The sequence below is a fragment of the Equus caballus genome, chromosome 3 (assembly GCF_041296265.1).
Source record: "Equus caballus isolate H_3958 breed thoroughbred chromosome 3, TB-T2T, whole genome shotgun sequence".
NCBI lineage: Eukaryota > Metazoa > Chordata > Mammalia > Perissodactyla > Equidae > Equus > Equus caballus.
In genome coordinates, this window is record NC_091686.1 from 9,473,705 (window position 1) to 9,498,159 (window position 24,455).

General features: G+C 43.9%; 1 protein-coding gene across 18 annotated transcripts in view; it reads right to left on the reverse strand.

Moving 5' to 3' along the window:
* Positions 1-6,093: 6,093 nt before the first annotated feature.
* Positions 6,094-24,455, reverse strand: part of PSME3IP1 (proteasome activator subunit 3 interacting protein 1) — a 31,193-nt gene continuing 12,831 nt past the window's right edge. For all 18 annotated transcript variants that reach the window (XM_070261858.1, XM_070261850.1, XM_070261851.1 and 15 more), the window contains 3 exons: positions 21,153-21,285; positions 14,385-14,449; positions 6,094-6,859 (listed from right to left, as the gene is read on the reverse strand). In XM_070261858.1, the coding sequence (XP_070117959.1) occupies positions 6,642-6,859; positions 14,385-14,449; positions 21,153-21,285 (416 nt within the window). In that variant the 3' untranslated portion in view covers positions 6,094-6,641. The remainder of the gene's footprint in view (positions 6,860-14,384; positions 14,450-21,152; positions 21,286-24,455) is intronic.

Consider the following 24,455-nt stretch of genomic DNA (forward strand, 5'->3'; position numbering starts at 1 on the left):
AGTTTCAGATGTCCCTGTGTCAACTCCTTCCTCAGCCCAGACCCGATGGGCTCACTCATCTGGGAAAGGAAACAGGAAAACCACTTTCCCCAGGCAGCCTGTGAAGCTGCTACTTGGGGACATGCAGTCCACATGAACAGGGTGCCTCTGTTACATGGGCACAGAACCTGGCACACTGTACATGCTCAATAAATATTTGCGGATGAATAGAACACATGGGTCCCCACAGCAACTGTAGGCTTTCTGGCCCCTGCAGAGCCCACACCAGTGTTCCTGGGAATCCCCACATGCTGGCCCAGCAGGGTGCCCTCCGCTCCTTCCTCTTGGTCCACACTCTGTCCTGCGTTCCACCACCCCCCCAACACACACACACCCCCACAGGACAGCAGCCACTGCCGCCCATTTGCTCCTCCTCCAGCTCTCCCAGCCCTGGGCTCAGCCCGTGGTCTGCAGCAGTGAAAGCCTCTGGCCTGAGGATGCTGAACAGGGCTGCTTCTGCCCCTGCGGACAGCAGCCATTGGCTTCTACCACATGCCCCCTCCAGGCCAGGCCCAACTTCATGAAACCAGCCAGGGGACCAATCTTGAAACCCGAGCCATCGTCCTAGTCCCCTGCTCTCTTCCACATAACACATCTCTCTCTCTCTTATCCACCTCCCCCTTGGAGTTCCAGCTAGCCCCTTTGCTACAGGCTTATGTGTAACCTAATAACAACTACCATTTATTAAGCACTGTTTCCAGCTCTGTACCAAGTGCTTCACAGGCATAATCTGGATGAACCCTTCCAACAGCCCCTGCCTAGGAGCATTTCAGAGATGAGGAAACAAGCAGAGAAGCTAATCGAATCTATGAGAGGCAGAGCCAGAACTTAGATCCGGGTCTGGCTGGCTCCAGAGCCCCCACTTGTTCCACTGCACTGAACGGCTTCCGCTCGAGCTGCTGATGAACCTGCCCCCCTCTCCACGGACACTGGGAGTCAGTCATCTCGACCTACCCCCCAGGGCAGTAATCCTTGGTAGTGACCTGCTGGCCCTGGGTGGTGTGCCCGGCAGTTTCCACCTCTAGGGGCCTGGTGATCTCAGGAGCCAGTGCCATCCTCGGGGACTGAGTGACGGATGTCTTCATCCTAAGCTTCCAGTGCCTCTGCGGATTCTGTGGCCACCAAACGCCGGCTGAAATATCCTTTAGGGTGACCTCCACTCCTAGAGGGCTGCAGGACCGCAGGTAGCCCTGATTTCCCCAAGGACCCAGGGGCCAGCTCGGCAGCATGGATGGAATCCTACGACCAGCGCGCCTGGCTCCTTGGTCCACGCCTCACCCTTGCTCAGGCCAGCTGCAAGACTGGGTGCTGGTCGACACAGCACAAGACTGCTTGTTTACCCTCCCGTTGGGTAGCTGAAGTGAGTCTAGCTGGATGTCACACCCAGGGAAGTTGGTACCCTCTCCAACCTGAGAGGACCTGTCAAGTTCCGATTGCCCAGAGGCTTCTCTAGGGGAGCAGCCTTCTCCCAGCCTCATCCCCTCCTCAGCCCCCAGGGCACGGGGGTATTGGGGTGACCACTCCTCATGCAGACCTCTCCCTTTCGCCTCCCCCTGGGAGTAACTTAGCAGCCTGGGGAGACTGACATCTATTGGGCCATGTTAAGGCAGAGTCCTGCCTTGCATCAGGGTCCATCCCAAATGCGCAAACTTACGGGCCAACTCCCTCAGGTGTGGTGCCTGCAGCCCCCACTTCTGGGCTTCATGTGGGAGCCGCCCCAGCCACAACTGCCCTTTCTGCCCCTGTCTCTGCCTGAGGTTGGATGGATCACTCAAGCAAGCCCTTTACTCCCAGCGGGCCCGAGTTCACAGGAGAAAGGCATGTGCCTGAACTGACCAGGCCACACCACCTAAAAAAACCCAAATCCGTCAGTCCTGGGGATGTAACATACAGCATGCTGATAGAATTGATAACACTGCATGGTATATTTGAAAGTTGCTAAGAGAGTTAAATCTTAAAAGCTCTTATCAAAAAGGAAAAAAATTTTTCTGTGTCATGATGGATCATTTTGCAATATATATAAATATTGAACAATTATGTTACACACCTGAAACCAATAAAATGTTACACGTCAATTATATCTCAATAAAAACCAACCAATCAACCAAGCCTTAGAGCTGCTCCTTGGTTCTGACACATGGAGAGCAGGCTGAAAATAGAACCTGGAAACCCAACTGCAAGAGGCCTTCACCCTGAGTCCCCACCACTGAGACCTGGGCTGGCATTTATTTAAAAGTTTCACTGAAATCCCAGAAAGTCAGCTGTAAATTAAAGGCTCAAATTAATGTTCTGGTTCTGTCACCTACCTGTGCGACCTCAAGCAAGTTGTTATGCCACCATGAATTTTGGTTCCCTCTAGAAAATGTAGAGAAGAGGGGCTGGCCAGTAGCGTAGTAGTTAAGTTTGCGCACTCCACTTCGAAAGCCCAGGGTTCACCAGTTCAGATCCTGGGCACGGACATATACACTGCTTATCAAGCCATGCTGTGGCAGGTGTCCCACATGTAAAAAATAGAGGAAGATGGGCACAGATGTTAGCTCAAGGCCAATCTTCCTCAGCAAAAAAAGAGAAGGACTGGCAGCAGATGTTAGAGCCAATCTTCCGTGGAAAAAGAAAGTAGAGAAGAGCTGCTTCACAGGATTTTTTTTTTAGGATGAAGGACTACCATCCACAAAAATGGTCCATGAACGTCCCAAACAGTACCTGGCACATACACAGCAGGCCCTCGGCACACAGTGAATGAAAGACAGACATCAACCTAAGAGCTAATGATGTGCAGGACTGTTCCTCAGACAGTGAGGGAGGAGCCCCCGCCAACAGCCTCAGGCTCGGAGGGAAGGTCACCTCTGGGTCCTGCTGCCTGGCTCCTCTGCAAGCTCTGAGGCCTGTTACTGCTTCACTCTCCCGCTCCCCTAAACTGTTGCTCCAGCAGGTAAGGGAGCAAATGCCAGTCCTTGCCAGCATCACCAAGGCATGAATGTGCGACTGGCTTCTTGTGTTCAACTTGTAACTACAAAAGCGTTGCCAAGACTCTAGCCTCCCACTGAGCAGAACTTGCATTCCACACTGTTATGCATAAGTGGGCTGGGGACACCAGGAAATCAAGAAAATACCCAAGTGCAAATGATGGTGTGCTGCCACTGAGCTCTTTTTGTTTTTCCGGAGGGGCTTAAGATGACAGCTGAGCCACATACCCACGGCTAAGACACCAGAGCCAAGGAACCGGGTGTGCCTGAGCAATTAACATTTAGCTAGAGGGAGGTACACAGCAGAAGCTGGTAGTTGGAGCTTTGACGACCAGAGGCGACCCTTCATTGTGTCGGTGTTCTAGCTGCCACTTAGGAATGCTGGTAGGACAGAAAAACCTGCCAGAAATCACCACCGACAGCAGCTCTGGACACCCTGCCCAGAAGTGGGGGACGCCAGTGTAAGAGCATGAATCAGGATGACCATTTACTGAGCACTGTGTGCCAGATACCGCACCGAGGACCTACTCCAGATTATCTTTCACCCTCGCTAGGAAGTTGGTGTCATTATTCCTATTTACTGAGGAGGAAACTGAGGCCCAGAGAGGTTAAGGACCTTGTCCAGGTGATCCAGCTAGTAAATGTCTGGCTCCAAGCTCATAACCACTATGATACACCCAGGGAAGGTGGAACTAGGCTGAGTTCCCAGGGAGGAGAAGCAGAAGCAGTGGGGAAGTCTCAGGTGAATGAAGCTTGTCTCGGGTGGAGAGGAGGCAGACAGAAGGGAAGAAAGGCATGAGGTGGAGAGTGAAAGAGATGAGGACACAAAGGGCTAGCCCAGGTCACCCCCTGGTAGGGACTCGACTTTCAGTTCAGAATGCTCTTGAAAAAGCTGAAGCGCGCCCCCCCCCACCCCAACTCTGGACTCTGGATGTGCGAAGCCGGCTCTCCCCTCCTGGGTCCTGGGAAGAGGGCAGGTGCGTACACAGGCCTCCAGCCACCTCTCTGGGTCCAGTCACATCCGCCTCCCGTCTTTTTATGGATGGAAAAACAGATGCTGTGAATTTCATGCTCGTTTCTCCCCACCCAGGCGGGTGCAGAGCCGAAGGTAGACGGCCAGCAGGAAGTGGCTGAGAGGGCGTGGTGTGACACAAGCTGGACAGTCCAAAGAGAGCTGGCTGTGGGACTCCTCAGAGACAAGCCTTCTCCCTCACACGGTTCAAGAACTGTAAGACCACCACCACTCACAACAGCAGAAGCAGGTTTAAAGAAACCCACGCCACATTTGGGTTTCAGCCCTTGTTACCTAGTTATAAAGTCCCAATTATTTACGAAGACAGAAGGGTCTCCTGTCACCCCTGCTTTTTCTTCTTTTCTTTGGGCTTGAACCATACTGTCCACACTGGATGCTTTGCAAGGCTGCTTCCTCTGCTGGGCAGACCAGACCCTGTTTTGCTATTTGTGGTTTCTAGAGCCTGCTGTGTCTCAGTTCCAGTCTACAGAATGGGGACCGTGGAAGACGATGAAATGGTCACAGCGAGTCTCAATCTCACCGGAGACACCAGGGCAGAAATCTCAGTCTGAAAAGTTTCACCCTTCTCAACATAATCGAGCTGTTAGGGTAGCTGGGGAGGGAGTTGGGGGCACAAAATTCAGTATAGGAAAAGCGAGATCTGGTTCTCCTACAGGTTTAGCAGCTTTCGAGCTAATGTGTGTTTTTATTTATTTATTTTTTTTGAGGAAGACTAGCCCTGAGCTAACTGCTGCCAATCCTCCTCTTTGTTGCTGAGGAAGACTGGCCCTGAGCTAACATCCATGACCATCCTCCTCTACTTTATATGTGGGACGCCTACCACAGCATGGCGTGCCAAGCGGTGCCATGTCCGCACCTGGGATGCGAACCAGCGAACCCCGGGCCACCAAAGCGGAACGTGCGCACTTAACCGCTGCACCACCGGGCCGGCCCCTAATGTGTGTTTTTAATCCCTGCACCCTTCGTCAACTTTCCCCACCATCAACAGAGGCCAAGAGGTAGAACAACGGCCTCTTCCAAGTCAAACCACATAAACACGGTGACTGGGAGCCCTCGCTCTGCCTGCTGAAAGGATGTGAGGCTGCTCTGGATACGCGCTTCGGTACCAGCACAATCGCAGGAAGCATGAAGCAGAGAAGGTGCCTGCAGTTTCACCTGAATGTCTCGTTTGTCAGCAGGGGCCGGCGCGCCTGCACTGACAGTCAGGAACAATCAGCACACGGTACTTCTGAGAGGAGGAAGGACTCAGAAGGCATCAGTGACAGGCGAAGGGAAGTCACCATCTGGCAACGGGCACCAGAGTGTCGCCGCATTGGAGGGAAAGGAGGGGCTGGCTGAGATCCAGGGGCCTCTCTGCCCACGTTAAAACTGAGCAGCTTCTCTGCCTGCCAGCATCACAGTGTCAACACGTTCTGTGTGTCTCTCTCTCCGTCTCACACCAAGAAAGCAGAAACAACTGACGTAGGAACCAACGGGAAGAGAGAACCGTCCAGGCTCATTCCCCCGAAGCGGGGGAAAGTCCAGATTTTTTTTAAGCCCATGCCTCCCTCTGTCCTTGAGGCCTCACACCTGGTCTCCCGTCCTCCTCTCCCTCCCAAAGGGAGAGCCCCTGCCTCCCTTTACGAGACAAAGAGCTGGAGCAGTACCACCGCGCCCTGGCTGCCCACAGCCACAGGGCTGCCCTGTGTGGGAAGGGGAAGAGCAGGAGGGACCGCAAATAAGAGAGGAGGAAAGGACAGCGCAGCACCTTCGGACTAGAAGCAGCTTGCAGGGTTAGAAGCCACAACTATAACACGTATCAAACAGAGGGGGAGCCTCGGCGAGGCACCGAGGAGAGTCAGGATGTGCAATTTCAGGATTCCAGGAGCTGCTGAATTCTATCAGCTCGCCCACAGACCTACCAGTACTTCTGACTTCTGGCCATGATGAAATAAGGGCTGTTTCTCTAAGGTTTAGTCTTAAATGGGATTGGAAGAAGGGAGGAGGAGAAGGAATGGCCAAGAGTAAGAGAAAACTTCACAGTGAATGATGATGCTAAGTGACACCCCCCAGAGATGTAGTTTATAGTCTTTACTTAGTCACACAACATGAAGAAGTCGTTAGGTCCAGGGGAGCGGGCCATTTCATCACCGGGTCAGTCCTGTCCCGCATGCTCCACAACGCAGTACAACCAAAGCACGTGTTCGTCTAAAATGAATGTCTAAACAATACCTGTCTAATAACTGCCCTTGCTTCTTTGTGCTGTTGGGAAAGGAAAAAAAGAAAACGGCAAGAAAGTAATATACCGCAAACCTTTGCAAGCCAGCTGGCGCCTGCCTTCCCAGGGTGTTTCCAGCGGCATTTCTGCCGAACCTGGCCTCCGCCCCACCACAGCGCTGAGGAAAGAGGTGGAGGGACAGGTCTGGGCATCTGCACTGGACCGGAAAGAGAAATCAAACACAGGTCGGGCCTCTAGTAAACTCTGGCACGTCTTTAGATGAGGTTAAACATGTCTCAGTGTGCACAGGAAGCAGGCAAAGGCGTTTCCGGAGGGAGGTGTGCCCGCGGCAGGAGGCACGTCCGTCTACCCTTGGGCAGGAGCTCGCGGTGGGAAGGACGCAGAGCTAGGGGGCCTCGAGGAAGGTGTTGGTTCGGAAGATGGAGGAGACGATCTTGCCGGTGGCGTTGATGGTGCCCTCGCTGTCGGAGCTGGACTCAGAGTCACTGCTCCCCGAGTAGGCGCCCAGGCCCGGGAGGATGCCGATGCAGACGGCGGCGGACGGGCAGTGGATGGACGGAGCGCTCAGGGATGCGCTGCCAAGAGACACGCAGGGCAGGGCTTCTGCAAAACAGAGGAAAGACTGTTACTTCACCACCTCTTTCCAGTGTTGCCGGGGTCCTTTCCACAAGCCAGGCCCCGTGCTGAGGGCGTTACCCACAGAAGCCCTCCAACAACCCTAGTCCTCCACACCATGGCGCCCGCATCTGACGGCTGTGTTCCTTTCACAATTGAGAAAACTGAAGGACAGCTGGAGCACATTTCAAAACCAGGCAGAACGTCACCAAGTAGCTGGGGTGGTTTTTGCCCCAGGAAACCCACAGCTACTATGCCACCTCAGTGACAGAAAGCCTCAATCTAGAAAACACAGGGCTTGAGGTCAAAGGAAAAGTTAAGAACTCTGCTCCACTCCTCCTCCTTCCTCCACACGTTCCCAGCCTCACTCGTCACTACAGCAACCTGACATGTAGGCATCCCCCATGTGACTGACGGGGGAGGTCGAAAGACCTGGCTACAATTAAAGGCCACTTAAGAGGAGAAAACAGGGGCCCGCCTGGTGGTGTAGTGGTTAAGTTCGCATGCTCCGCTTTGGTGGCCTGGGGTTTGTGGGTTCAGATTCCAGGAACAGACCTAGCACTGCTCATCAAACCACACTGTGGCAGCATCCCCTATAAAACAGAGGAAGACTGGAACAGATGTTAGCTCAGTGACAATCTTCCTCAAGCAAAAAGAGGAAGACTGGCAACAGATGTTAGCTCAGGGCCAATCTTCCTCACCAAAAAAAAAGTGTAGAAAACAATAAACTCAATCTGAATCAAAAGATAATGTACTAAAATGATACCAGACCTCACTGACGAGTAAGAGGTGGAGTTCAAACCTCATTATCTCAGGCTGAGAAGCATATTACCTTCCAGGGTTTTGCCTTAACAATCCCTAACACAGACCTCAACTAAATGTGAAAAGGATACATGGCCCCAAGTACATGAAATCAGGAGTAAGTAAAAAATACCACGGAGAAGCAAAAAGAGCTATCAACCAGCCAGTACACAGAGTGCAAGAGCTCAGCATATCTGCTTGTCTTACAGAAAGTCCTACTAAGGAAAAAGAAGCCACCGAAGATAAGCAACGTTAAAACACGGAGATGGGGAAAAGTGAAATGAGAGCTGACAGTGGCTGCTGAGATGGCAATGACAAGGCTACAAGAAAGGAGGAAAACGTTTGCAACAAATACCACAAAAGCCCATTTCTGCACCATACAACGAGTTCTTCCAAAACCAACAACGGAACAGAAAAGTGGACAGAAGGCACTAACGGTTCACAGAAAAAGAAACAGATGGATTTTAAACAGAGGAGAATAAACACTATATAAGGAGGCAAGGTATGGCGAACAGGCATCTTCATACACTGCTCAGGGAGCAAAGGGCAATTTGACAACGTCCTTCAAACTGAAATGACGGTCATGGGAACATTCACTGCAGCACTGCTGACAGCAGCAAAAGGCTAGAGACAACCCAAATGGCCACTAACAGGGACCAGTTAAGGAACGGACTACTGCTCAGCCAGTACGAAGCGTCAAGCACCTCTGTGTACTGGGCTCCAAGACTCTGTGCTAAATCAAAGTCATGATTTGTGTGTATGTGCCATAATTTGTGGGGAGAAAAATAAACACGCCCATGTATATGCATGACAATGTCTGAAAATACATAAAAACTGGTGACAGCGGCTGCTCTGGGGAGAGGACCTGAGCGGGCGGGGAACAGGAGAGACTTAACTTCTCACTCTACACTCTCTTGTCCCTTTTGAATTTTCTATGAAATGCACATACTACCTTTTTAGACAATTCTTTAAAAAGACAAATGTAAAAATTCAAAGAGCATCCTGGGCTGCTTAAATTAGGGAGGAACACTTCCACATCTCGCTGTGAGCCAAGGGCATCCCTAACTCCAGCCAGGAAGGCTGCTGAAGCCTGGGCAGTCCTCATGACGAGAGGGATGGCTTGTCTCTATTCTCCTCTAACCCTAGGTCTGCTGAGGGCCAGGCCCCTTCTTCACCATTCAATGCCCTTGGCACAGAGCATAGGGCCTGGCACAGAGCAGGTCGGCATTCACAATGTGCGAGAATGTGAGAAAATGTGTTAAAGGCATTTTACAGCTTCATTGTAAATGGCTAAATTTTTTGAGGTGGGATGTGAAAATTTGGGACATAACATCAAACTGTCTACCATTTGTTATGTGAACATTCACTGTACTATTACTTTCACATAACAAAGATACTTCCAGTACAGTTATGCGCCACATAATGACGTTTCCATTGACAATGAACGGTATATATGATGGTGGTCCCATAAGATTAGCACCATATGGCCTGGGGGCGTAGTAGGTTATACCGTCTAGGTTTGTGTAAGTACATTTTATGACATTCGCACATGACAAAATCGCCTGACACATTTCTCATAACGTATCCTCGTTGTTAAGTAACGCATAACGGTACTGTTACAAAAATGTGGTTGTTTAAAAAACACCTGATATTTTATAAGGGTATGAATCAGTTACTCAGCAAAGTAATTCATGTGAAGCTGCTTAGTGAGATACATCGTTTTACTAAGTATTTCAAGGGTGAAGTATTTTAGAGTCTATCTTAGAAAAGAAGGATCAAGTTCAGAGTCCCTACAGAGGATTAGAGCTGGCCTAACGGAAGGCTGGAAGCCAGCCACGGAAACGCAACCAAGGAATCTGGACTGTAGCGCCATCAGTAGAGCTGAAGCCAAAAGACCCAATCTCTCAATTATCTAGGAAGTTTCAAGAAAGAAAAGAGACTGCAACTCTGACAAATTTCATTCCAAAAGCAGTTAACTGTCCAAAGAGAACAAAGCAGTGCCCTCTGATCTCACCCATTTGGTGAAGTTTCCTGCCAACTTCTGCATTTGCAGGACCACATTGTCATACCAAAATAATACTGAAAATTGCTATGAGAGACTGTTCTTGGGATTCAGACAGATGCGTGACTTGAGAGTAGATGGGGACACTTGTACACTTACTGGCTCTGCCCAGAGCTTATGTCCACAGCCGCCAGTGGGGGAAGCCTGAATCTCCATTAGGGTCAAAGAGCTAACTTCTGGGGGACTAACAGGGCTAATCCTTCTACTGTCCAGGAAAAGACTCTGAAGCAAGCTTCAGGGTATATTCCTCTTGCAGGGTCTTAGCTCCTAGTAAAAAAGGGTATTTCTTTTTCTTTTGCTGAGTAAGATTAGCCCTGAGCTAACATACTAATCATTTTTTTTTTTTTTTGCTTGAGGAAGATTAGTCCTGAGCTAACACCTGTGCCAATCTTCCTCCACATTATATGGGGGTTGCCGCCACAGCATGACTGGCGAGTGGAGTAGGTCCACGCCCAGCATCTGAACCCACAAATCCAGGCCGCTGAGGCAGAATACACCAAACTTGAACCATTATACTATGGGGCCGAAAAAAGAGGATATTTCTTGCCCAGCTTCTGCTCTAAGAATGGAGGGGTAGGAAGAAGGGATTTAGAAGCACAAAAAAGATGGATCTGAAACCTAAGCGTCTGCCTGAGATAGTTTAAAGGAGCCACACCAGTTCTCCTTCCCCTTGATCGATGCAAATAGTTCTTACCAGGGAATAAGCACCAGAGACAGGACTATGAGTTAACTAGTTGAAAGATATTTAAGATTTCTATGAAGTTTTATTTATGTGCGTGTGTGTGTGTATAAACACACACAGTATAACTTATCGTATTTAAGCAGCCACAGTTTAGCAAGTTTCCTGTATATTAAAAAGATATCAGTGAAATGCAACTCCTACATTGCCGATGGGAATATAAACTGGGATAACTTCTTTGCAGGGCAATTTGGTAACGTTTATCGAAATTACAAACGTATATCCTCTCTGACCCAATAATTCTACTTCTAAGCATTTAACCTGATGTATTTGTGAATGTGAAAAATGATGCATGTACAGCATTATTTAATGAAACATCAGGATAGAGAAAGAATGGAAACAATCTAAATGTTCATCAATAGAAAATGAGACAAATATACTATGCTACAGCCACACAATGGAATACTACACTTCCTTAAAAAAGAATGCAGTAGCTGTTTATGTTCGGATATGAACAATTCCCAAGGTATAATGACAAGCAAATTAAGCAATGAACAAAAGAGTATCTTAATTAAAGTAATAATAATGATAATAGGGAGCACAAAACCAACATACGAAGTATTCTTGCCAAAAATCAACTTGATCAAGCTCTGGACGTAATTACCATTTTACAGGAAACACAGGATATAAAGGAACACCATGGGAATGCAATCAGCAAACCCAGAGTGTGGAAAACTCCACAAGACGAAGATCCAGTTTTTCGTACAAAAAAATACAAAAGAAACAAATACAAATTGAAAAAGGAGGAAGATCCTAAAGGTTAAACGAGACTTAAAAGACACACTAGCCTATTAAGACGCCATAAGACGGCAATATTTCTGTTGACCTACAGACTCAGGCAATCCCTACTGAAATCCCAGCTGCCTTTTTCACAGAAATTGACAAGTTGATCCCAAAATTCATATGGAAATGCAAGGGACCTTGAAAAGCCAAAATGATCTTGAAAAAGAACAAAGTTGGAGGACTCACACTTCACAATTTCAAAACTTACTACGAAGCTATAGTGATCAAGACTGTGTGGTAATGGCATAAGGACAGACACATAGATCAATGGAAGAGAAAAGAGAGTCCAGAAATAAACCCACACATGTTGGTCAACTGATTTTCAATAAAAGTGCCAGTGGGGAAAAAACAGTTTTCTCCACAAAGGGTGCTGGGCCAATTGGATATCCACACAGAACGAAACTGGATCCCTACCTCACACCATATACAAAAACTAACTCAAAATGGATCAAAGACTGAAACGTAAGAGCTAAAACTATAAAACTCTTAGAAGAAAACATAGGTGTAAATCTTCATGACGGTGGATTAGGGAACGGTTTCTTAGATACGACACCTAAAGCACAAGTAACCAAAGAAAAAATAAATAAATTAGATGTCATCAAAATTTAAAACCTTTGTGCTCCAAAGGACACTATCAAGAAAGTGAAAATACAACCTACAGAAAGGGAGAAAATATCTGTGAATCATAGCTGACAAGTGTCTAGTATCCAGAATATATAAAGAACTCTTACAATTCAACAATAAAAAGAAATATAACAATTTAAAAATGGGCTCAGAATTTGAGTAAATATTTCTCTAAAGAAGATATACAAATGGCCAATAAGTACACGATGCCAAAATCATCAGTCATTAGAGAAATGCAAACCAAAAGAACAATGAAATATCACTTCACATCCACAAGGATGGATATAATAAAAAAAGACAGTAACACTGTTGACAAGGATGTGAAGAAACTGGAACCCTCATATACTGCTGGTAGAATATAAAAACACTACAACTGCACTGGACAACAATTTGGCAGTTTCTGAAAAAGTTGAACATAGAGTTACCATATGACCCAGCAATTCCATTCCTAGGTGTATATCCAAAAGTACTGAAAACATTTGTTCACACAAAAATTTGTACATGAATGTTCATACAGCATAATTTATAATACCCAAAAAGTGTAAACAACTCCAACGTCCATCAACTGATGAATGGACAAACAAAATGTGCCATATCATACCATGATTCCATTATTCAGCTGTAAAAAGTACTGGCACATGCTACAACATGGATGAACGTGGAAAACATTATGTTAAGTGAAAAGAAGCCAGGAGTAAAAGGTCACGTATTGCATGATTTCATTTACATGAAACATCCAGAAAAGGTAAATCCATAGAAACAGAAAGTAGATTAGTAGTTACCAGTAGCTGGGGAGTGGGAAGAATGGGGAGTAACTGCTAATGGGCATCGAGTTTCTTTTTGTGGTAATAAAAAGGTTTTGGAATTAGATAGTGGTGATGACTAAATATTGTTGTGAACATATTAAAAACCACTGAATTGAGGGGCTGGCCCAGTGGCCCGGTGGTTAAGTTCGCACGTTCTGCTTCGGCAGCCTGGGGTTTGCCAATTCGAATCCCAGGTGTGGACCTACCCACTGCTTGTCAAGCCATGCTGTGGCACGTGTCCCACATAAAGTAGGGGAAGATGTGCACAGATGATAGCTCAGGGCCAATCTTCCTCAGCAAAAAGAGGGCTCAGGGCTAATCTTCCTCAAAAAAAAAAAAAACAACAAACCCACTGAATTGTGTCCTTTAAAAGGGTAAATTTTACAGTATGTGAATTATAACTCGATAATTTTTTTTAAAGCCATATAAGCCAAATACAATGTCTGATCCTTGCTTGGATTTTGATTTGTAAAAAATCAACTGTCAAGAAAAAGAATTATGGGAAAATGAACACTAATTTGATATTTGATAATACTTAGGAAATATTGTAAAATTTTAGGTGTGATAATGATAGTAAAATTATGTTAAAACAAACAAGAACTCTATTTTTTAGGGATACATACAGAATAATTATGGATGAAATAATTTGATGTCTGGGATTTGCTCAACATACTACAGTTGGGAAGGTATAAATGAAGTAATATTGGATATGTGTTAAAGCTGTTGAAGCTACATGATGGGGTTCATTATACTACTACCTCAACGTTTGAATATGTTTTAAGTTATCTATAATAAAACATTTAAAAATACATATATTTGTAATTGTTTATACATGCTCAGATAGCTCTGGACGGATATATAGGAAATGTCTAACACTGTTTCCCTCTGAGAAGGACTGGACAGAAGAGGATACAGGGGTAGGGGAGACTCTTCACTGAATGTCCTTTTTAAAAGTAGATTCTAGAGCAAAATGTATCAGCAACAGCTGACCATTACTGGTACTCAGTAATACATATTAAAAAATAACCATTAGATACATATTTTAAAATATCCACTATTTTTTTGAGAAAGAAATGAACATAAGCCCTGTCTTACAGATGGCCCACTGAGTGTAGCTCAGAGTGTCATCCCACAGGGAGCAGGGGCAGAAGTGAGAACACTCTTGAATTTCTCATTCCCGATCCAGCCCCCAGGATACACTCACCTTCACTTACAATTGGTGCCACTGAATACAGCGCTAGATGTGATTACATATAAGCAACCACCAAAGAAAGCGTACGCCTGGAAGCTGTATTAAGCCTCTAGGCTCAGTCCAACCCAACCATCAGCAGCAGGCAGGCCTCCTACCCCTCACTGGCAGCCAGCCAGGCGAAAGCAAGAAACTTGCCATTTGGGGGAGACAGAAAAACCCTTTGTGAACAGAGGTGATACGACCAGGGTTTGGCTTTGTAAGCACTCGTAGGAGAGCACAATTGTCATTTATCAGTTCCACCAGGTGCTAACATATTAGTTTGTAGGGCAGCTGACATCCTCTTGGGTATAAACCCTGCCTGGTATAAAACAGTTTGGCAAATTAAGTTTGGGTAGGCTTGCTTAGAGACAAAGGCTGGCATACATTCATAGATGCAACGCATTGCAGCCCTTTACTGTGGTTCATGTCTATTATGAGTACAGAATGAATTGAAGGATATCACCTACCTTGATTCTTGTCATCTGGGTCCGGATCCGATTTCAGTCTTTTCACACTGTTGCCACTCTCTGAGCTGTAACAAAAAAAAAAATGGTGATTTGAGCTACCTCCAGTCTTGGGGATCAAAGATTTTGGAATCAGAAGCTCCAATAACCAGTGACATGGGTCTTAGGCAGCCTCAAGGAGCTGGGATGATCTGAAATGAAAAGTCTCCATTTCAGGATCTTAATCTCCTTCCAGTTACATTACTAGTTATAAAGACAACGTCAACTCCTGACCAATTCAAGGGGTAAAGCATGATACGTTCAGGCATCACCTCAGCTTCAGATTCTTTGTCGTCCTTATTCATCTTGGTTAGAACCACAGACGGATTTCAAGAATATCTGGTCATGTTCAGCAATGACAAAAATTTAGTTATTAAAGATTGAAGGAAATATCTTTAGTGGCATGCTAGAAATTCTGAAAGTTACCCAAAAGACTTTCACTAAAAGAATATCTAAAGAATGTACTTCAGTGAGGAAGGAAATGATCCCAGAAGGAAAAGGATGGTGAAAAATACAAGTATAAATCTAAACAAATATTGTTTGCATAAAAAAAAAATCTAATTTGTGAGGTTAAACATGACCATACTAAAGTGGACAGTAGCAGCATGTAAGAAAGGAAGAGGGCGATAGCTAAAAGTTCTAAGGTCCATGTATAATTTTGCAGGGAAGTAAGAGACCTATTTATTTTAGCTTTTGCTAAGTATGCCTGGTAAATTGCAAGGTTAGCCCCCAAAAGAATAGAAATAGAATACATAAATCTAAACCAGTAGAAAGAAAAAAATAAACAAAAGATTTTAAAATCTTAATTTTTTTAAAAACAAGAATACAAGGAGAAAACATTTTTTAAAATTAAAAAGACAAATCACATTAAGATAGTAGAAACTATATAAAAAATCCTAATAAAGCCAAACCTACCAGTAAAAAGAGACTAACAGACTAAATTTTAAATCAGCTAGGGGCTGGCCCTGTGGCCGAGCGGTTAAGTTCACGCGCTCAGCTGCAGTGGCCCAGGGTTTCACCGGTTCGAATCCTGGGTGTGGACATGGCTCTGCTCATCAGGCCACAGTGAGGCGGCATCCTATGTGCCACAACTAGAAGGACCCACAACTACAATATACAACTATGTACTGAGGGGATTTGGGGAGAAGAAGCAGAAAGGAAAAAAAAAGAGAGAGAGAAGAAAGAAGACTGGCAACAGTTATTAGCTCAGGTGCCAATCTTTAAAAAATAAAAAATAAAATAAAAAAATCAGCTATTTATGAGACACACCTAAAAACTTAAAAGCAAAACCAAACCAAACAAATTAAGACCCAGAAAGACTGAAAGTAAAAGAATGGAAAAAGAGTTAGCAAGGCAAAGACTAACCCAAAGAAAGATAGGACACCTATATTAACATTAGGAAAACAGACTTAAAGACCAACAGCATTACAAGGGATAAAGGAGGTTACTTCATAATGAAACAAAGTTTAATTCACTGTGAAGAAATAACAATTCTGAACACATAAGCTCCTAATTGAAGAGCTTAAAAAAATATATTTTAATAGGATATATATAGCAGAATTCTGAAGAAAAATCAAGAAATCATTCCTATAGTGGGAGATTTCAACATTCCTCTCAAGTACTGGCAGAGCAAGCAGACAATATGTAAAGACACAGATTTAAACAACATAATTAGCAAGTTTGCTTTGTTGTACTTACACAGAATCCAAAACAAAAAATTACAAATTACACAGATTCTCCTCAAGCTCACTTGAACACACACAAAAATTAACCTCAGGAATAAGTCACAAAGCAAATCTAAAGCAATTTCAAAAGAATCAGTATATATAAACCACAATGGTATTAAGGTAGAAAAGATAAATATGATATTTCATACACTCTCTAACACGTCATTTATTATAAGGTGTTAAAATGTGGAAACAAAAAGTTCATCTTAGAATCAATGAAATAAAGTTACCTCAATATGTCTAGAAATTTTTAAAAATGTTTCTAATTTATGAGACAAAGAAGAAATCATAATGAATATTTAAAAATACTTGGAAATACTAAATTGTATACAATGAAAGCTGAAGAAAATTTATAGCTTTAGATGCCTGTAACTGAAAAAAAGGGCTGAAAATTAATTAGCTAGCTCCCTGACAGTTGTTTACAACAGAAATAACAAAAGAATAAACCTGCCACAACTGGAAAGACCCATAACTAAAATATATAACTACGTACTGGGGGGATTTGGGGAGAAAAAAGCAGGGAAAAAAAAAAAAAGAATAAACTTGAAGAAAGCAAAGAATATTTCAAAGAAAAGAGGTATGAGACATTAAAGAGCAGTAACTAATGAAATACAAAAAATAGAGAGAAGTAAATTCAAAAGAATCTTTGAAAAGACTAATAAAACAGAGACTACCTCTCATGAAACTAGTCAAAAGAAGAATAAACGAACAAATCATCAATATTTGGGATGAAAAAGGGGACAACTACAGATAGAGCAGCAATCAGAAAAATAAAGAACATTAACAACTTTAGTGAATGCATTTGAAACAAAACAAAACGGGCAAATTCCCAGAAAATATAACTAAATAAAACTGACTCAAGAAGATATGGAGAAATTTAAATAGTCTTGTATAACAAATAAAAAAAAGAGGGACCAAAACGATTTTACAGAGGAGTTCCACCAAACGTTCACAGAACAGGACACCATCATCTCATACAAACTCCTCGAGGGGACACAAAAGGAGGGACCACTCCCTAAATCATTCTGTGAAGCTAGTTTTAGTCTTCACACTAAAATCAGATAAAGCAGGAAAAAAAATACAGGACGGTCTCACTCAAGAACATAGATGCAACAACCTATACAAAATACTAGTAGAGCAAATCCGGCAAAGTTAATAATGATAATACATCACTGCCAGCCCAGGTTTCTCACAGGAATGCAACATTAGGAAAATTTATGAATTTAATTTTTCACCCTAACAGAGCAAAGAAGAAAAATTGATTTTATCAATTCAAAAGCAGGAAAAAAACTGACAAAATTTTATAGTTCACGGCTATAAAAAACCTCTTAGCAAACTAAGATCAGAACTTCCTTAACCTGCTGAAGGATATCTGAAAAAACAAAAATGATAAATACTGTTCTTAATGGGGAAAAAGTTATAAACATTCTGTTTAGAGATAAAACAAGGATGCGTACAGTAACTGTTTTTATCTAACATTTTACTGGTGGTCCTAGCCAGTGCAATAAGACAAGAAAAAGGAATTAAAAGGTATAAAGAAGAGAAAAAGACTGCCATTATTCACAGATGGTAACTCTCTACATAAAAATTTCAAAAGAATCCACTGACAAATTGTTAACATTAATAAAAGTTACTAAACAGTTCTAGTAACGTTAATAAGAGCTGGGTGGCTGCACGTAAATACTACAAAATCAACTGCACGTTTACATACCAGCCACAAAAAAAATATAAAATACTTAGGAATAAATCTAACAAAATATGTCCACAACTTTTTTTTTTTTTGAGGAAGATTAGCCCTGAGCTAACTACTGCCAGTCCCAGTCCTCCTCTTTTTGCTGAGGAAGCCTGGCCCTGCTAACATCTGTGCCCATCTTCCTCTACTTTATATGTGGGACGCCAACCACAGCATGGCGTGCCAAGCGGTGCCATGTCCACACCCGGGATCCAAACCGGCGTACCCCGGGCCACTGAGAAGTGGAGCGTGTGAACTTAACTGCTGTGCCACTGGGCCGGGCCCTGTCCACAACCTTTTTGAAAAAGAAAACTTTAAGATTTTATTAAACGACATTAAAGGAAACAAACGTAGATATATGCCATGGACAAAGACTCAAATCCATAAAGATCTGTTCTCTATAAATTTATCAAGCAATTTAACAACGTTCCAATAAAAATCTCAATAGGGATTTTTAAAGAACTTTAACTAGATCTGAAATTGATGTGGAAGAACAAAGTAGTCAGGAACAGACGAGACATCCTTGAGAAGAACGTAAGGGGACTTGCCCTCCCAGACAGCAAAATCTATTGTAAAGCTACAGTAATTACACAGGGTGGAACTGGCCCAACAGACCCAAGGGACAGGAAAAAAGAACCCCCAGACAAACCCACACGTGTGGAGACTTGTTATAAGACAGAGGTCACACTGAAGATCACTGCGGAAAGGCAGTGCACCTAGTAAATGATGCTAGAAAATTGGCTTTTCATTTGAAGGAAAAAACTGAAATGAGACCCTACCTCCTACCCTTCATAAAAATCGATTCCTGATATATTAAAGACTAACATGTGAAAGACAAAGCTCTAAAATTTTTAGAAGAAAACTATCTTACGAGCTCAGGGTAGGAAGGATTTCTTGAACAAAACATAAAATGCTCTAACTATAAAAGAAAATATTGATGTATCTGACCACCTTAAAATTGTCCACCTTCAAAAGGTACAAACTTCCAGTTATAAAATCAATAAGTCCTGGGGATGTGATGTACAGCATGGTGACTACAGCGAACAATACTGTACTCTTTATTTGAAAGTTGCCAAGAGAGTAGCTCTTAGAAGTTCTCATCACAAGAAGAACACATTTGTAACCATGTGTGGTGATGGATGTTGACTAGACTTACCGTGGTGATCATTTCACAATACATGTAAATATCAACTCATTATGTTGTATACTTGAAACTAATGTAATGTTATATGTCAATTATATCTCAATTTAAAAAAACTGACCACCTTAAAATAAATTAATAAAAGTAAAAAGCTATGAACTGAGAAAAAAAATATCAGGACTATATTAAAAAAAAAAAAAACTATGAATCAATAAGGAAAATATAAATAACCCAGCAGAAAAATGAGAAACTAAATGAAAAGACCTCTCACATTAATAGGACACATGAATGGCAAATCAACATATGCAATATGTCAACTACAGTCATTAACAGGGAAATGCAAACTGAGACCACCCGGAGGTATTATTTTATAAAGCCACTGTATCACTGTATCTGTGCTGCCCAGTACAGCAGCAACTAGCCACATACGGCTATTGAGCACTTGAAATGTGACTAGTGTGGCTAAAGAACTGGATTTAAATAGTGTTAATTAATTTAAATTTAGATAGCCACAGGCGGCCGGTGGTTACGGTACTGGATGGCACAACCCGAGAAACATATGCATATATGTAACAAAACATACGTCTTAGACCTATCAGCACTATTCATCATAGTTCAAATACTCATCCACAGGAGAATGACAAATTTTGGAATCTCATATAATGCATATTACACAGCAGTGAAAATGAACGAATTACAGCTGTGCATATATGCATACACACACAAAATGGTTCCAATTACTGAAACAATTTGAGTGAAAAAACAAATTCACAGCAGGCTGTACATATAATGAAATCATTTTCATAAAGTTCAAAAACAAGTGAGTTATTATATTGTTTAGAGATACCTATATAGGTAGCCAAAAAATACTCCAAATTACTAAAAGTAAATAAAGGTAAAAGTACGATAAGCCAGACTGGAGAAAGTGCTGTGTGGGGATGGCAAGGCAGGGAGATGGAATGGGAGGAGCGCAGAGCGAGACTCAATACTGTTGATGATCTTCTAGGTCTTAAGTTGGGTGCTGGGTCCACAGTGCTTGTTCAGTGAAACGGACCCAGGTCCAAACCCTGAAAGACACTGGGCCAGGCATGAAAGCTGCTGTCAAGACTTGAAAGGAATAATTCGTGGGGCTTTTCAGCCTCCTGCTGCTCCTCCCTTTTGCTGCTCTACCACGCTGACATTTTTACACGGAGGCACTGTTCCTAGGAGCATCTGCAGCAGAGGGATGGTGTGCCAAACCACAGACTGCATCAACACACTCCCTTCAAAACGCATGGCTGGCTGCTGACATACTATACTGATTATCCTAATGGACTGCACTTAAACGTAAGGCCGTCTGGCCCGTGGTCTGGTCGGGCAAATTGAAATGACCAGGTTTTAATCACTCTGGTGCCATTTCAGGATTTGGAAAGGGAGGAGCAAACCAAACAAAGAACTTATCAAAACCTCTCAGCAGGGCTGCCACCCCACATCAATCAAGCAGAGTGCCAGCAGCAGGTCGGTAACCCTGTCACGGCCGCCGTGTTCTTCCAGGCCGCAAGCCTTTGCAGCAGCTGTTCCCCCTGCCTGGGCTGTTCCCCTCTCTCCTGTCTGCCTGTCAAAGCCCTGGTCGCCCTACCTAATCAGCCTCTCCTTTGCAATGCCTTCCCTCACTTGCCTAGCGTGAGCACACATACCCCTGTGTTTCCTCGTCCCTGCTCTCATTACACCCTAGGCAAATCCTGTCATAGAACCTGCTACCTCATTTACCTAGCAACACGGATGCTCAAACATTGAACTCCACCTCTCCTATTACTTTGTGACCTTGGACAGATGTTCTCAACCTCCCAAATTCTTGGTCTCCTCGTCTCATGATAACTTATACTTCACAGACTTGTTGAGAGGAATCAACGAGCTCGTGCATGTAGAGCATTAACACCATGCCTGGCACACGGCAGGTGCCCAGGGAGGAGGAGCTACTGTATGTCGAATGAACAATCAGAGACAAGGGTGGACAGCTACACAGAAGACAGCAAACTGGGAAGGGGAGAGAGGAAAGGCTAGCAAGGGAAGCTCCCCGAGACTCCTGCTTAGCCCGTTTGCTCTTCAGAGGACGCGGTCAGAGGGGGATTTCAGGGTGAGCGCTGGCTGACCTCTTATGCTTCACAGCTCCTGCCAACAGCTTAGCCTGGGAGAACTTGTTCCTGGTTTCCATGGGTTTCACAGCCACTTTCTTCTCCACTTCCTTCTTGTTTTCTGAAGAAATTCCAACCTTGTTGAGATTACTGTGAGTTACAGGTTAAGGGTCAAACTAAGCAAAAAGAGCTATGGCAGGACAACAGTAAACCAAGAGAAGGAAGACAAAGAGAATCTACCAGCACTTCAGCTCTGCCACGTAAGGTTTAGCCTACTTAATTAAAAAATGCCCTCCCCTCTTTATTCTGCCAGTTGAGTCAGCTGATTTAAAGAGAAATGAAGGTGACCACAAAGAAAGATGGCAAATTAAGCTCAAAATAATACAGAGAAGCAAACTTTTTCTCTCTGATTCTCAATGAAAATCTGAGTACAGACAGAAAACCTGCCTCCAACAAACACATGGTCAGTATCACGCTTGCTGGGAAAAACCAAGATCTTAAGGAATATAAATACAATAGAAGAAAATGTGGCTTCCCTGAAAATATAAAAATGTTCGCTTTTAGGGAGCCAGCCCCGTGGCCAAGTGGTTAAGTTCGCGTGCTCCGCTTTGGTGGCCCAGAGTTTCGCCAGTTGGGATCCTGGGTGCAGACATTACCACTCATCAAGCCATGCTGAGGCGGTATCCCACATGCCCACAGCTAGAAGGACCCATAACTAAAAAAATACACAACTACGTACCAGGGCGCTTTGGGAGAAAAAGGAAAAATAAAAATGAAATCTTTGAAAGATAATCGAAAAAAAAAGTTCATTTTTTCCCCCTTAAGTTAAAATCAAATTTTTGCAGAATGCCCTATGACTATCAACAGCATTCAGTCTTAGACATCACAGAAACTAACCCTACTCTTGTGGCTACAAGACAACCTCACAATCACCCTAAGGCTCATTAAAAAACAATGTCCCTCCCCTGTCCCAAACCTACTGAATGAGGACCTCCAGAGCCCAGGACCCTGTTTCCCACACTCTCTCAAGGTGATTTTAGTGAGAAACCCCTGTGCGTAGACAACACAGGAACCAAAAAGCTGTTTTAAAAGCGTAACCAGTTCACTCATCACAGCCCTTTCTCGCGCTTGACGTCCATCTCTGGCTCCTGAAGTTTGTCACTTTCTTTGTTTCTCTCCACCAGTCTCCTCCCCTCCTTCCCTTTCATTCTCTCTCACAACCTACTAGGCAACAGACAAGTATTCAGACATGGTACAATTCCTTATTTAAGATACAGCAGTGCCTTTCTGGAACAATAGTGACATCTAGCGCCCAGGAAATCTAAGCAGCATGTAACTACAGCCCAAGGAGGCGGGGGTACATGGTCTAAGCTATTTATTCATGTTTCTCTGAACAATGGACAAAACTGCGTACCAGAAATAAGGAAATTCTAATCCTGACCACTCTTCAGGCAGTAACGTGGTTCTTATGGGCACCAATTACCTTAAACATTCACAATATTCAATGGACACTATGCACAATGCTCAGTACTATTCTGAGTTTCCAATTTAATGTTTGTAAGGCCATGATGGGAAACAGATTATGTTAATACTAAATGTTCCTTTTTTAGAATAAAAATGAAAGAAACAGATTTCATCTTTCTCGTACAGAAGGCCAAAAACAATGAGCATGCTGTGACTTTTATCTGCAACTCCATCATTAAGGGATAAAAACTCTCAAAGAAAATTCCTAATAGTAAATATTGAAAAATAAAACAAAAATGGAAAAAATTAACACAACAAAAGCACACACGTATTTTTAACACCAGGACACAGGCAAAACCAACATTTAACTTTTTATTCTTTTAAAGTGAGGAAAAGCCCCCAACCTTTTCTTCTTGAGGGTGGGAGTGGTAATATTATTATTTTTGATCCATATCCAAAGCATAAGCAATTTTTCCCCTTAAGTCCCTCTCCCCCTAAAATGCTTTAAATATACAAACATACATCAAAAATCTCAAGGCATTCATTAAATGAGGGATTTTTAAAAATTAGTTTTTTGTTTTCTCCCATCTCTTCTTTTTTTGAGGAAGATTAGCCCTGAGCTAACATCTGCCAATCCTCCTCGTTTTTGCTGAGGACCATTGGCCCTGAGCTAACACTGTGCCCATCTTCCTCTACTTTCCATGTGGGATGTCTGCCACAGGGTGGCTTGAGAAGCAGTGCATAGGTCCGTGGCCAGGATCCCAACCGGCGAATGCCAGGCCACGAAAGCAGAACGTGCAAACTTAACCACTGTGCTACTGGGCTGGCCCCCCAAATCAGTAGTTTTTAATACACATAATATTGCTAAATACTGGTTTAACGTGAATAAAACAAGAGTTCTGTTGTTTATTATGGCCCAAACCACAGCTTATTTGTATCCATAAGTATCACAATGGAAAATGTATCGCATTATAACAATCAAGCAAAGCCAAGAACCAGCTCCTGATTTGGAGCTTCAATAAACAAACGTCTAACCCCTCCATCCCCCTCTCCAGTCTCCGGCCACACGCATGCTCGGGTTAGCACAGTCTACATCAGCGGGGAGGAAGAAGGCTTGCTTTTCTTCAGTTTTTCTAGACAGTCAGAACTTTCCAAGTTTCCAATGAGCCTCTTCAAAGTTACACTGTACTGTTCCCAGGACAGAAAGCTTCCCTCGCCTCTGCGCTGCCCTGTCCGTTCTCCCCTTTGAACTGCAAACCAAGTGCGTGCCCCACGCACACCAAACCAACACTACGCTCCAGAAGGCTGCTCTCGGAGACACTCTGTCTCATTGGCGAGCCTGCCAAATTAAGCACACAGAACAAGACGAAATTCAAGTGAGAAGTGTAATTAACGTATTTCCTTAAAGGAAAAACCCTGGTGCCTGAAATAATGCAATACATCCATCTGCCCGTCTCTGCAAACACCATGCCTAACACTGTGCTGGGGTCAGCAGGGAAGGGAGCAGGGGAGGGGAGCTTCAGAATCCTGTGGTTGGGACTGAGGTGTCACTTTCTATCAACTCCTCTCCTAATGTTGCAGCAGAAAGGCACTAGGAGAACGGGGACTGGAAGCCAGGTCTTCTGCTACCAGTTGAGAGCAGGTTTTGTGATACCATGCTCCATCTTACCTTATTCACCATCAGTCACCTTGATTTAAACCACGTCCCTGGAAATCTATCCACACTTTCCCCACACGACTCTTCAGTGGAACCTACTGCATACTCCCTGCAAAAAATACCAACTAGTACATACACGCAGAGTCGTACCATTAATCTTAGAGGTGAAGCCTGTTCAATCACACTAGTGAGGTTATTCA